A 13,003-nucleotide genomic window follows, 5' to 3' on the forward strand; every position below is an offset into this window, starting at 1 on the left:
GGCTAATCCAGGCATGCCCCAATTTCACACCCAACACCTTCTATTTATAGTTTCACACGTCTAACCCTAGAATCCCCAAAATATCAGAATTAGGGTTTCAAAGAAATCAAAATTAAATCATACCTACTTTCTGAAAACACTCAATAACGTCGACCCATTCTTCTATTGTGTCTTCTGTGTCTTCCCATGCCTTCAATTTCTCTCTAGGCTTACCTAATTCACCAATTTCTCACGCCTAGGGTTTCAAGAAAGAAACGTGAGGGATTGATGGAATAAGTAGCTAGAAGGAAGGGATAAGTGATGGTGATGTTCGGTGGAGTTGGTGGTTTGGTGGTGGCAGAGTAGGTGGTACGGTGGAGTTGGTGGGAATGAAAGAGAAGAAGGAAAGAAAATGTTAGGGTTTCTTTTGTTTTTGGCTTATATATCCTAGGGTTATTTCGGTGTGAGGCAGGTTCATCGAACTTTGATGTATAGCGAGGAGATGCGTTGGATGTGAAGATGGCAGGTGGATCCAACGGTGGTATGGGGGCATGTATTGAGAGACCGTTATATGCATAATACATCTAAACCAATGTCTCAGATTAGAACTAGGTGTTTTGGTGTGAAGTAGGACCTTCCAGCTTGATGTACCGGCGTTGAAGCGACCATTGGATGCATCTGTGGGTTGATCTGACGGCTAAGAGGGGAAACAGGCTTGGGTTGGAGATTGGGCTTGGGATAATTCTGAGCCCATGTCTTCTTTAAGAACAAATTCTTCCTTCTTGAGCCCATTTCTAGCCTTTTGGTCTTGTGCGCAACATTCTTCGCGGCATCCTTGTGTGATTCCTTTTGGCTTCCACCACTTTTCTGCTCTATTCCTCTCCGCAAGTCATCCAGACTTTATTTATTACCTAAAAATGCAAAATTAAGTAAGAAAAATATTTATTCTTGAAAACAATGAAAATACAGAATATGGGATAAAATGTAGAATTAATGTACAAAAGATGAGTTAATTGCCAACAAAAAGGGATAAAAATATACAATATTTGGCACTCATCAATGATCGGATTATGTCTGCCTTGGGGAAAGGGAACCGATCCTAGTAAGGGAAAGGGAACCGATCCTTGTAAGGGAAAAGGAACCGATCCTAGTAAGCGAAAGGGAACCGATCCTTGTAAGGGGTGCAATAGATCAAGGGGAACCGATCCTTGTATGGGATTCAACCAGGTTTATAGTAGAAAGGGGAACCGATCCTATGGACATGTGCAACATATATTAGTTATATACCATATATATGTGGGGAACCGATCCTAGTACCTAGTCAACCGAATCTTTGGGAAGATAGTGTGACTATGCGTAGCACTCACATGGAGGTAGAACCGAAACTTGTTTTGGTAGAACCGTAAACCTATGATTGTGATTGAATGTTGGTTTGATCAATCACATAGTTCTTGAAAAACAGATGAACCAATTCTAAACTTGTTTGGAAGTGTGGCAAATCGGTTTCAAGGTTGTAAGTGTGAAAAAGAACTTACAAAGTAAAGATGTCGACAAACTTTGAACACGTGCTGTGAATGTTTATTTCTATAATTGTTCAAAGATATTCCTTAACGGCTAAGGGAAGAGAATCCTAGTATCGAAACATAAGTAAGTTAAGAATCTTTTAATTAAGGTTATTAATTTATATTTGTAGGGAAATTACAGAATTAGTAATGTGCATTTACTAATTAGATTTTCCGAGAGATTTCGATTGTTATTTTTGGATAGAGCATTTCCTGGAATTATGGAAACCGAATTTGTGCTTTATTGAATATCTTGAGAATATTTTCGGGTTTGGAAATTCCTTGGTGTCCAACTTCCTTGTCTATAAATACATGAAGTTTTCCTTTCTAGCAAACTAATCCTTCGTAACAACTGACTTCCTCTTTTGTCTTTGTTACTGGTGTAGCCGCCTACCGGAGAGGAGAGTAATCTAATTAGGTGAAATCTCTTATGGCCGCTCATTTTAAAATCTTCTTTGGGATTGAGAAGCTCTAGCACGACCAGTTGGTGGGAAACTAGATAATTGCGGTTTATCTTTGTTTTCAATTGATTTGATTGACTAACGGTGGTTGAAATCTGATTGCACCTAGTTTGTTTATTCTTGAGAATCTTCTCTTCTAATATAAGATTCAATCAAACTAGTTCAGAGTTTCGACAGGGATCTTTAGACAGTTGTTAGTTCTAAAGACGATCTTGTGATAATCCATTGTTAACAGACTCCGTTTTGTGCATGATTGATCACAAGAGATTCAAGTGATTGTGTGCAGGTTTTTATTGAAGATTCAAGAAGATTTGAAGACAAAGAAGATATTGAAGATCTGACTTTGGTTTTATAATCTTTGGTGTGCACAATACTTGTTTGGGTAAAAGAGGATCCAATTAATAATCGGTTTATCCTTGTGGTAGATTGGATTGATTAATTGAGTAGATCGGCATCAACACGGTTCTTCGGATTAAAGGTGTTGTGGCTCAATATTAATCGGTTACCTTTTGGTGATTGAACAGAAGATAGATCTAGACCCGACGAAGGAGTTTATGTTGAGATAAACGGAAGAGCCTTTGTCCGACTCATATCACTTGGTCGAATAGAGTTGATACCAAACAAATTTCTTGTTCCTTTACTGTTTGGAATACGAACCAAAGGGATTGTTCCAAGTACATGACTTATTCATAAGTCGGAGGCGTGGTAATACAGACGGAACTAGGTGAACTATAGGGTTAGTTACTTGGTCTCAACTATACGAAGTTAAGTGTAATTTTGTGTAGCGGATTAATACTGAGAGTATTCAATTCTGGACTAGGTCCCGGGGTTTTTCCTGTATTTGCGGTTTCCTCGTTAAAAAAATCTTGCTGTGTCATTTACTTTTATTTTCCGCATTATAATTGTTTTATTATAATTAAAGTAAATTACACAGACGTTAATTCCTATTTACTTGATAAGCAATCCTATTGTGTTTGGTTAAGTCCGAACCTTTATATCAAGTAAACGTACTTTGTTGTGGTATTGTCTCGATCTCGTATCCATAGATGATCACACGAATTGTGAACCGATTAGTTTTATTGTCTCGACTCTGTCCATAGACAATCACTTTGGGAGAAAGGAATTATAGGTAGGAAAAGTTTTAGCTTGAGGTATATTTGGGTACCCTCGCCTTTTCACCTTTCACAAAAACTAGATACTGCGACCTTGTCATACGCAATTACAGAGTTCACAACGACATTATACAAACCGGAGTTTTCAACATAATCTCTAACTCTTGCACATTCATCTTATGGCGGCCACAACTCCATTTTCTTAAAAGAAGATTGGTGCCTGAAAAGACGTGCGACATTCTTATGATCCTACAAATGAGAGACATGTAAATATTAAAAAAAAATTAGAAAGTTAACATCAACTAATCAAATAACAAGCAAAGTTTGGATTCTTACGATTGTCTCATAGATGTTATGGGCCCACGATCCGGGATATCCAAATAGAACTTCGCAGAAATCTCTAGGTTCTCCTCTAGATTTACCAATGCGAAGAGGTTCCAGCAGCAAATGAGTAGCGGGAACGTGTCTCGCGCTGGGTGCAATATCCTTTCCATCATTCCGTACTCTCTTTTCCGGCTTCGGCTGTTCATTCTCTTCCTCCTTTTCAAAATCCTTATCACCAGCATCATTACCTTCATCCTCTTCATCAACATCATTACCTTCATCCTCTTCATCCTCCTTATCACCACCGTTATTACCTTCATCCTCCTTATCACTACCATTATTACCTTCATCCCCTTTCTCCTCCTCATCACCACCATTACCATCATCAGAATCATCACCACTACCATTATTTTCGTCATCCCCCTCCTCCTACTCATCACTCTCTTCTTCTTCTTCTTCTTCTTCTTCTTCACCTCGGTACTGTTAGCGGAAACAACAGGAGAAGATGATTCCAGAAGAATCCGACAACTCATACCTTTGTCTCTTGGTTCGCTGATAGAAAATGCTACCTCACTCGGATTTCTTCTGCGTAATGGACCGAAAATTAAGTATTTATCGTGGCGCGGAGGTTTAGAAGGAGGAGTTATCATTATTGGAACCGTGTCTTTGGTCTTCTTGGTACTATAGTCCAAACACAAAACGACCCTTCAATATAAGGTGACGACTCTAATATATAAATGACGACTTTATAACAAAAAAAATGACGACTTTACCAATTCCAGATGACGACCCTTCCAAATATTTGGACAGAGAGGGTGATTTTTTTTCTTACAGGGTCGTTATCGTGTAACAATGGGTCGTCAGAAAGGCAATGACGATCCTACAATTTGGGTTGAAGACTCTAGGGAATATAGATAAATGACGACTCTATGTGACCTAAGATTGCGACACTATCAATTTTTGAAACAGAAAGTTGTTCGAGTTCTATCTAGAGTCGTTAACCAATAAAAAAGGGTCGGCAAAAAAGAGTTGTCATCTTCAACCTAATACATTAACGATTATATTTTAGGGCAAAAAATGTTGAAGTAGCAGAATTAGGATCGTCATCTTCAACCTAATACACTAACGATTTTTCATAGAATCTGCATGCAAATCAAAAGTCGTTATGGGTTTCCATTTCGGTACTAACGACCTTTACACTGAAACTGCTAATTTTTAGTAACCAAACTCAATTTCACAATGAAAACACAAAAAAAAATCGAATAGAAGGTGGGTTTTAGTTCACATACCTTCTAATTGGAGCCATTTCTTTCTTGGGTTTTGATTTTTTGGGTTTGGGAGTTCTTCTCTCGTATACCTTGGCTTTTACCATATCTACGAGATTAGAGATTTGAAGTACTTTTCTAGCGGTCTGCTTTGTACAAGTCATGTTTGTAGAAGAAGTTAATCGTCGATTAAAGTTTTATCATCAACGATTACGCGATGAATCGGGTGAAGAAAAACAAATTTCTTTGGAGAGAGTCGTTAATGGTAGTGGTGGAGAAGAGAAAGGGGAGGAGAGGAAGATGAAAAAGAAGAGAAACTTATTTTCTCTTTTAATTTTAGGGTATATGAATTGGGGGCTTAATTAAGATTTCTAATTAAGTTAACTTATTTTTACTGTTTAGTTTTAGCTAAAGGTAAAATAGTATTTTCATAATCGGTTTAATACGTCCCTGAAAAATTTGGGGTGCAAATAAAATGTCAAGTCCCCAAATTAGTTTTTAGGCACCAAAAATAATCTTAGGCTTTCGTAGTCTTCTTGGGCAACCGATGCAATTGAGATTGATTTTATCTGATCTTAATTCCTTCATCAGTTCAGTTTGTTTTTTCCTGGCCTCCTCACTGTTGAATAAAAACAAAAACAGTTAAATAATATTATTAATATGTCCAAGTCTACCATTGTTGAATACATGTAAACAAGATTATATTAGATAATGCCTAATACTTTTCTAACTACCAACCAAAATTTTTATGTGAAACAAAGACTTTCCTTTTGCTTTCCCGAATTCTAATTACCAAAAATCCACAAAATGAAGCTATAAATACCCGTCTAAGTTCTTCACTAAACTCATCAACTAAACCAACAAGTAGAAACAAAGACTAGATTTCTTCTACAACCTTTTCTTTTTTGAAACTTCTTATCGTTAAGTATGGGTATTGTCACTTTTAATGAAGAGCTCCACTGCCCTGTTTCAGCTAAAAGGATGTTTCATGCCTTGTTCGAGGATGACCACAATTTGATCCCTAAGATCATGCCTAACGTCAAAAGTGTCGATTTTATCTCCGGTGATGGAAGTCCGGGAAGTGTTAACCAAGTTAACTTCGTCGATGGTAAGTAAATACTAGTCTGTCTGTTTTTCTTGTAAAAGAATATGCATTCTTGCACCTTCCGTGGGTCGATTGGTATAATTAATCGGCTTGCTGTAAAAATGATCGCAGGACATCCAGTGAAATTTGTGAAGCATAGGTTGGACAAAAGAGACGCAGCAAACTACGAGTGCAACTACACCGTGATTGAATCCGATACCTTCGGTGACAAGGTTGAATGTTTTGCTAACGAGGTTAAGTTCGAGGATGCACCTGATGGAGGATGTATTTGTAAGATCAAAAGCTGCGTTCACCCAAAGGGAGATGCTGTTCTTGATGAAGAACATTTGAAGGCTGGTCACGGAGGATATATGGCCAAGTACAAAGCTGTTACTGATTACCTCGTCGCAAATCCTGATGTCTATGCTTAAATGAGTTCAGATGTGTCCGTTCTTTTTTATTTTTTTGGTAAACCAAGCTCGATCTGCTTAGTCAAAATCAAGTATGGATCTGGAGGGTTAGAGTGACTTGTGTGTGTGTTTGAGTTTGTGTATCTTTTGCATCCTTGGTGTGTAATCATGTACCTTTCCTTTTGCAATTTAAAAAACGGATATTACTATTTCTCATGTTTCCATCTGCATGTATGCCAACTCAATGGGGTGGAGTGAGGTATGTGCAGGTTGGGGCAAGTGCCCCCACTGCCAGCAAGTAAAAAAAATCCATTATCTCCTCCGTTACACCAATACTGCTGAATTACATGTTACAGATTTGGATAAGTAGCTTCAGTAATGGACAAAGAAAGCACCGCCAAATAGTAAGAAAAAGAAGAAGCTAAAATCTCCTTTTGCTTTTCTGCTTCATATCTTAATTATTCAGCAAGCCAGCATTTAAACTCAGTCGACGATAGCCGTTGCCAGAATCTATTAGCCACACTCAGTCAATGTTAGAAATTATACTTTTCTACCTTTTGGTTTCATTTTTTATCATCGAGGTCATGGCAGGCATAATGGTTCATAGTGAGCATGTTAAAGTACTGGCCGACACTAATATCTTCTAGGAGACATGAGCAGAACCACGCGGGAACGAATGAGGTTAGTTGTCACCACTTGCCAGCTGACTCATCAAGTCTTGTCTTTTTTTTTTTTTCTTCACATAAACCTTAAACATGCTTTTTCTTTTCGTATGCAAAAACTGGACCCAAATTCCCACCCAAATCTAACTAATCCGACTGACCCACTGCCAGATCCAACCCGCCAAATCCCACTACACAACTACACTAGTCCAGATATTTACGGTACTGATTCAACCCTTAACTTTCTCCTTACGAGTTTGATGGGAAACTACTTAGCTATAAGGTTGGACTCTAAATATACTATTTTACAACTCATTTATCCCTCTAGAAAATTTTGGCTGAACGCGGCGTATTGGACAGGATTTGGCTGGCGATAAGTGTTTTCCCTACACTTCCAACTCCGTCAATGCCAAGGAATATACTAAATGTAAATAGTAAAGGGCTTTTTAATAAAGTGGCCATGTTTTTGTAATGTATTTCACAAAATGACCGTTTTTTTGAATGTTTATATAAAGTGGCCGAGATTGACCTTTTCCATCCGTTTTTTTCAAAAAACTGTTAACAGTCATTAAATACACGCGTGTCAGTTAACCTCCTTAGTAAAAGACAGTTTAACCCTCGGTGAGTCAGTCCGGATTGGTGAGTCAACTCGCCTGAGCCATATTCAAGCCATTATACTCTTCACCCGTGCACAGTCCTAACATACATCTAAGTTATTTTTGTAGCTTCTCTGCAGCACACCAACACATTGTTTTGTTATCTTGGACCTGCAACCCATTGCAATTTCATTTCAGCTACACCGACACCTATAAGCTCCACTAAAACCACATCAACCTTCAATAGCACCACAAACTCATATACTACAATTCCAACACCACCAGAACTACTTGATTTCTCTTCAGCCAAGACTCATTCAAACAAAGCCATCCTCTTACTCTCCTTCTCATCTTAACTGACATCGAACCTAGTTATAACACTAATGTCATCTCAGTTTCATCTTCCTGTAAGCAACAAGAGAAACAAATCAAACCCATTAATCCTTGCATTTTGTTGAACTTAGAACCCCTGCAACAACTTCATGATCACAACATGAGCCAACAGATGCAGCCACTTCTCATTTTCTCCCTGTAACAATCACCAATTGCAACTGCACCTGCAATTTCATTTCAGCAGCAACATCATCTTCTTAGCCAATCAACCACAACAACTCTTCTTCCTTTCTAAAAAACAACAACACCACATGAGTTATCATCTCAGCTCAAAACTACTCACAACTTGAGCTCAACTCAAGCAACTTTTCATAACCTGGTTATTGCTTGGTTAACAACTATCCATTTTACATCCTTGCCAGTGACTACCAACACCTGCTCATCATAAACTAAAGCAGCAGAACATCAAAATCTCTTAATACTTGTCAATTTGAATTCAAGAACAAACCCATTGCTTCAAATCTGTCACAGATACACAACAACTACTTGAACTGCACTTCAAACCCTGATTTTTGTCAATCTCCCCAATTTCTTTCATGTCTTATATATATTCCATTTCACATCATCTCGACAAACCCTAACTTCCTAGTTCATCAAAAACCCATGGAAATCAACATTCACAGCTTCTTCTTATCTTCGAACACGATCCTGCATTTTTCTCTTCTTGAGTTCAAATAATTCAAATCCATCAGTATTTCTTCCTCTTTATTCTTCTCTACATCGATGATTCAATCACAACTGCAAATTAAGTCAATTGATTAAACAAAAAAAAAAAAAGGAAAGAGCCCCAAACCCTAGAATTCAAACAATCGAAATCAATTGATTTCACCATCCAAACATGTGTTTTCATTAAAGACTAAGTTAATTAACGTGTGGGTTCTAAAATTCTTACCTGGATTTTGATTTCTTCATCCACGATTTCAACTTCATCTTTGATTTGTACTTCAGCTTCGCTGCTGCATCCAGCAAAACCCTAAAAACTTCAAAATTGTCAAATATCACTAATAAACCATTCTTCTTCTTCTTCACTAATAATTACATCTTCGGTATTGACTGCTTGTGAGATCACTTCTATTTTTCATCAATCACTTGAGTTCGAAGAGAAGAATTGAGAGACAGCGAGAGACAAACATAAACAAGAAGAAATGAATGAAAAAAAGAATCGATAACATAAGGGTGAGGATGTAGTGGTAATTTTAAGCCCCATGATTGACTAAGTCAGCTTGGTGGACCATTTTGGTGGGACCATGTGTTATATCTAACAGAAAGGCCACTTTATAAAAGATTTAAATTTTTTGGCCGGTTTATTAAATACATGGTAGGAAGCTGGACACTTTGTTAATTTGCCCAATAGTAAAAAGCATGTCAAATATAAAAGGGTGTTCTATGAAATGGCCACCCTGCCTTGATTGGTTTTACAAAATGGTCATACCTTTAATTAGTGTTTACAAAATGATCATTTTCCAACTGATTTAACACTTTTGAAAAAACCGGAGTTATCTTTCATCAAAATATCTTCCTCGTTTAACTTAAGTGGTTAAGGTGGTGGCGATGAAGTGGTGGCGGTGAAAGCTTCGCTAAACCACGGAGGAGAAACGATGAACCATGTGGGTGAATGCCATGTAATGATCCCTGAATCGGGCTTCAGTTTGCTAAAACGACGAACCCTAACGGGTGAATGTCATGTAACGATCTTGAACCCAATGTTTAGGACAATTAGATAATTGCAACATCAAAGTTAACTGTAAATAATGACATATAATTCTCCAGATAATGAACAAGTGACCACTTTGGAGAAAGTTTATAACATTGTGACTCTTTTGTAAATCCAGATCATGAAAGCGTGATTGATTTTTCTCGATAATACCCTACAAATAATTTGGAATAGGGTTCCAAGATCATGATCTCAGCAAATAGCTATTCTCTAATTGAAAGTAGAATTAATTACTTCTTATGTTTCCGGAAAAGTGATACTTTCAGTTTCTTTTTTCTTCTCTCATTAAAAGAAAAAAGAAAACATCATTTCCGTTTTAGCCTGTATTTAGGCAAAAATGAAAAAGATACGAAAACATCATTTCTTTTTTCTTTCCTGAAACAGAGATATTATTATTTTGAAAAAAATAATGTTATCGATAAGAAGGATGCACAATTTTTTTCCAATCTTTTCTTCTTCCCTTTTCTCTTCTCTCATTAAAAGGAACTGTGCAATGAAACATATTTGCCACAAATCAAGGTTCTTTTATTTTTTTAATGTTTGATTGATAGATTATGTTTAAATCAAAAAAAGCTTACAACAATTACATAGTGAAGTGTGGCTGACAATTGAAACAAAACTGCTTATTGCTCGTCATTGTGAAGGTGCCGATGAACAGTCCAACTGGTAATTAAACACGAAAATGTTAGACCGACTTCACCTTACGAAGAACAATATTAAGTTCGGTTGTCCAATTTTTTATTCTAATCTACCGAACCAAAGTTGGACAGTTACACAATGAAGTTCGCTGATAACTTGTCAGCCGAACTTCTGGGTATTCTTCATATACTAAGAACACCCAAGATTCGACTAACAAGCTATCACATAAACTTAGGTATGTTTTATAAAAGTTTAGGTTTGGATGATAGTTTTGTAAATTAAGAAAAATTATACATAATTTTTTTCTTTTAAAATTAAATGAAAAAGTTAAAAATAAAATAAAGGATAAGAGCAGTTTTGCCGTTAACAATAATATATTCATAAGGAGCATTTGGTTGGTATTACCACGGAGTAATCCTATTTTATCTTTACTTAACGAGGGAGGATCCACTCATCACATGGTTATACTGTATTTATTTTTGGCGACATTTTTCCTAGTAAAACCTAAACCATAACAATACGAGGTTAATATTTTGTGGATACGTTCTTCTTACAAAGCTCTATATACATACAAAAAATGAGCACGTTTTAAAATATCAATCCCTATAGATCTTAATTTCAACAGTTAAAAATCTGTCAATTTTCAACGGCTAATTTTCTACGTAGTAGATAGTAATGTTGACGTCTCGGAATACAACTCATTCTTTGTATAAACATAGATCTTTGTACAAGAAATATATCTCACATATCAGTTTCAAATCCGTTACCGTTAAAATTTTAATAAGAAAAATATTGCTCTCAATGTGAGATAGTGTGATTATAATTATAAAGATGCGAGTGAAACCTTCCTTTTACTTAATCAGTGGTTCTCCATGAATTGAGTTTTTGAACCACACAAAAACTACCTACACATAAAGTGTGGGCCGCGCTGGCTGGGGAAATATAGGGAATCCCACTTTTGGTTTTTGGTGTGAGGGCGCGGTTTTGATGGAGTTCAAAAACTGGTCTGTGAAGACTTTTTGTTACTTAATATGCTCTTAGGTTAATCCATCCGCATAATATTGGATTTATTTTGCCAACACGACTTTATAGGCTTACTGCTAGCGTAGTAAGTATTTCACTAACATTTCTACTGGTAGAATTCCAACCCTCACCTTTTTTTTTTTTTTTTTTGAATTCCAACCCTCACCCTTCTGGTAATTGAGAGGACAATTAACTCGAATACTTTGGTAAACCATTTAGACTTCCTAGTCTCCTGCGTGAAACGAGTTCCGATAAAATTCAGATCGATCTGATGATTCTGATCTGAGCTCCTTCAGCTTGTCTTTCCCTGTCCTAGTCAGTCCATCTAGAATGTGATCCCACAAAAGTGAAGCAAACAAAAAAAATAATTAACTCCAAGTCCACAATTGTTGAATTTCATGGCACATGTAGGTAGACACGATTATTAGATAATGCCTATGACTTTCCTAGCTACCCACCGTATTTTATGTGAAACAAAGACTATCCTTTTGCTTTCCCGAATACTATTTACCAAAAAATCCACAAAATGAAGCTATAAATACCCATCGACGTTCTTCACAAAACTCATCAACTAAACCAACAAGTAGAAACAAAGACTAGATTTCTTTCTTCTATAAACTTTTTTGAAACTTCTTATTGTTCAGTAAGTATGGGTATTGTCACTTTCAATGAAGAGCTCCACTGCCCTGTTTCAGCTAAAAGGATGTTTCATGCCTTGTTCGAAGATGATCACAATTTGATCCCTAAGATCATGCCTAACGTCAAAAGTGTCGATTTTATCTCCGGTGATGGAAGTCCCGGAAGTATTAACCAAGTTAACTTCGTTGATGGTAAGTAATAAACTGTAATCTGTTTTTCTTTTCTTTTTTTGGTAAAATCATACGCATTCTTTGCACCCTTTATGGGTATCGATCCGCATAACTAATCAGTTTGCTGTGAAAATGATCGCAGGACATCCAGTGAAGTTTGTGAAGCATAGGTTGGACAAAAGAGACGCAGCAAACTACGAGTGCAACTACACCGTGATTGAGTCTGATACCTTTGGTGACAAGGTTGAATGTGTTGCTAACGAGGTTAAGTTCGAGGATGCACCTGATGGAGGATGTATCTGTAAGATCAAAAGCTGCGTTCACCCAAAGGGAGATGCTGTTCTTGATGAAGAACATTTGAAGGCTGGTCATGGAGGATACATGGCCAAGTACAAAGCTGTTACTGACTACCTCGTCGCAAACCCTGATGTCTATGCTTAAATTAGTTCAGATGTGTCTGTTCTTCTTTCCTATAAATCAAGCTCGATCTGCTTAGTCAAAATTAAGTATGGATTTGAAGAGTTAGTGTGGATTTGTGTGTGTGTATGTTTGAGTTTGTTTATCCTATACGTACCCCTCGTACACGTATGTGTGTAACTTGGTATGTACCTCAGTAATTAATAAAAACGGATATTACTACTATTATACTCTGCGTCATACCTTAGGTACTCAGAGCATTTAAACTCAGTCGACCATAGCCGTTGCCCGAATCTATTGCCCACGTTGAATGTTAGAAATTAAACTTTTCTTCTTTCGGGTTTCATTTTTCATCATCAAGGTCTAATTCATAGGCATGTTAAAAGTAGTGGCCAATGCTAGCATCTTCCAAGAAATGGGACAGAGAGACAAGGTTCACAAACCAGTGGTTCAGCGTTGCCTAAACTTTTCAAGATATATAAAATTGCCCATTTCTAAGATTGCGAAGAGAGAATCTAAAAGATTAGCAGAAGCGTTGCAAAAAAGGTCGGTT

General features: G+C 37.0%; 2 protein-coding genes across 2 annotated transcripts; both read left to right on the forward strand.

Annotated features, from left to right (window-relative positions):
* Window positions 1–5,553: 5,553 nt before the first annotated feature.
* On the forward strand, window positions 5,554–6,413 carry LOC113273819 (pathogenesis-related protein STH-2-like). Its single transcript, XM_026523417.1, has 2 exons — window positions 5,554–5,811; window positions 5,920–6,413. Exons 1-2 carry the CDS (start codon window positions 5,631–5,633, stop codon window positions 6,216–6,218), a joined length of 480 nt encoding a protein of 159 aa, XP_026379202.1. The 5' UTR covers window positions 5,554–5,630; the 3' UTR covers window positions 6,219–6,413.
* A 5,367-nt stretch (window positions 6,414–11,780) lies between these two features.
* On the forward strand, window positions 11,781–12,678 carry LOC113275342 (pathogenesis-related protein STH-2-like). The gene is made up of 2 exons (XM_026524821.1): window positions 11,781–12,054; window positions 12,176–12,678. Exons 1-2 carry the CDS (start codon window positions 11,874–11,876, stop codon window positions 12,472–12,474), a joined length of 480 nt encoding a protein of 159 aa, XP_026380606.1. The 5' UTR covers window positions 11,781–11,873; the 3' UTR covers window positions 12,475–12,678.
* Window positions 12,679–13,003: the final 325 nt, after the last annotated feature.

Source organism: Papaver somniferum, chromosome 4 (genome assembly GCF_003573695.1).
Source record: "Papaver somniferum cultivar HN1 chromosome 4, ASM357369v1, whole genome shotgun sequence".
NCBI classification, from domain to species: domain Eukaryota; kingdom Viridiplantae; phylum Streptophyta; class Magnoliopsida; order Ranunculales; family Papaveraceae; genus Papaver; species Papaver somniferum.

Excerpts from the sequence above, each read along its gene's own strand:
- LOC113273819 (XM_026523417.1), top strand. The coding sequence starts at position 5,631 with ATGGGTATTGTCACTTTTAATGAAGAGCTCCACTGCCCTGTTTCAGCT. Across the intron at positions 5,812-5,919 it reads CCAAGTTAACTTCGTCGATG|GACATCCAGTGAAATTTGTG; the intron begins GTAAGTAAATAC and ends AAATGATCGCAG.
- LOC113275342 (XM_026524821.1), top strand. The coding sequence starts at position 11,874 with ATGGGTATTGTCACTTTCAATGAAGAGCTCCACTGCCCTGTTTCAGCT. Across the intron at positions 12,055-12,175 it reads CCAAGTTAACTTCGTTGATG|GACATCCAGTGAAGTTTGTG; the intron begins GTAAGTAATAAA and ends AAATGATCGCAG.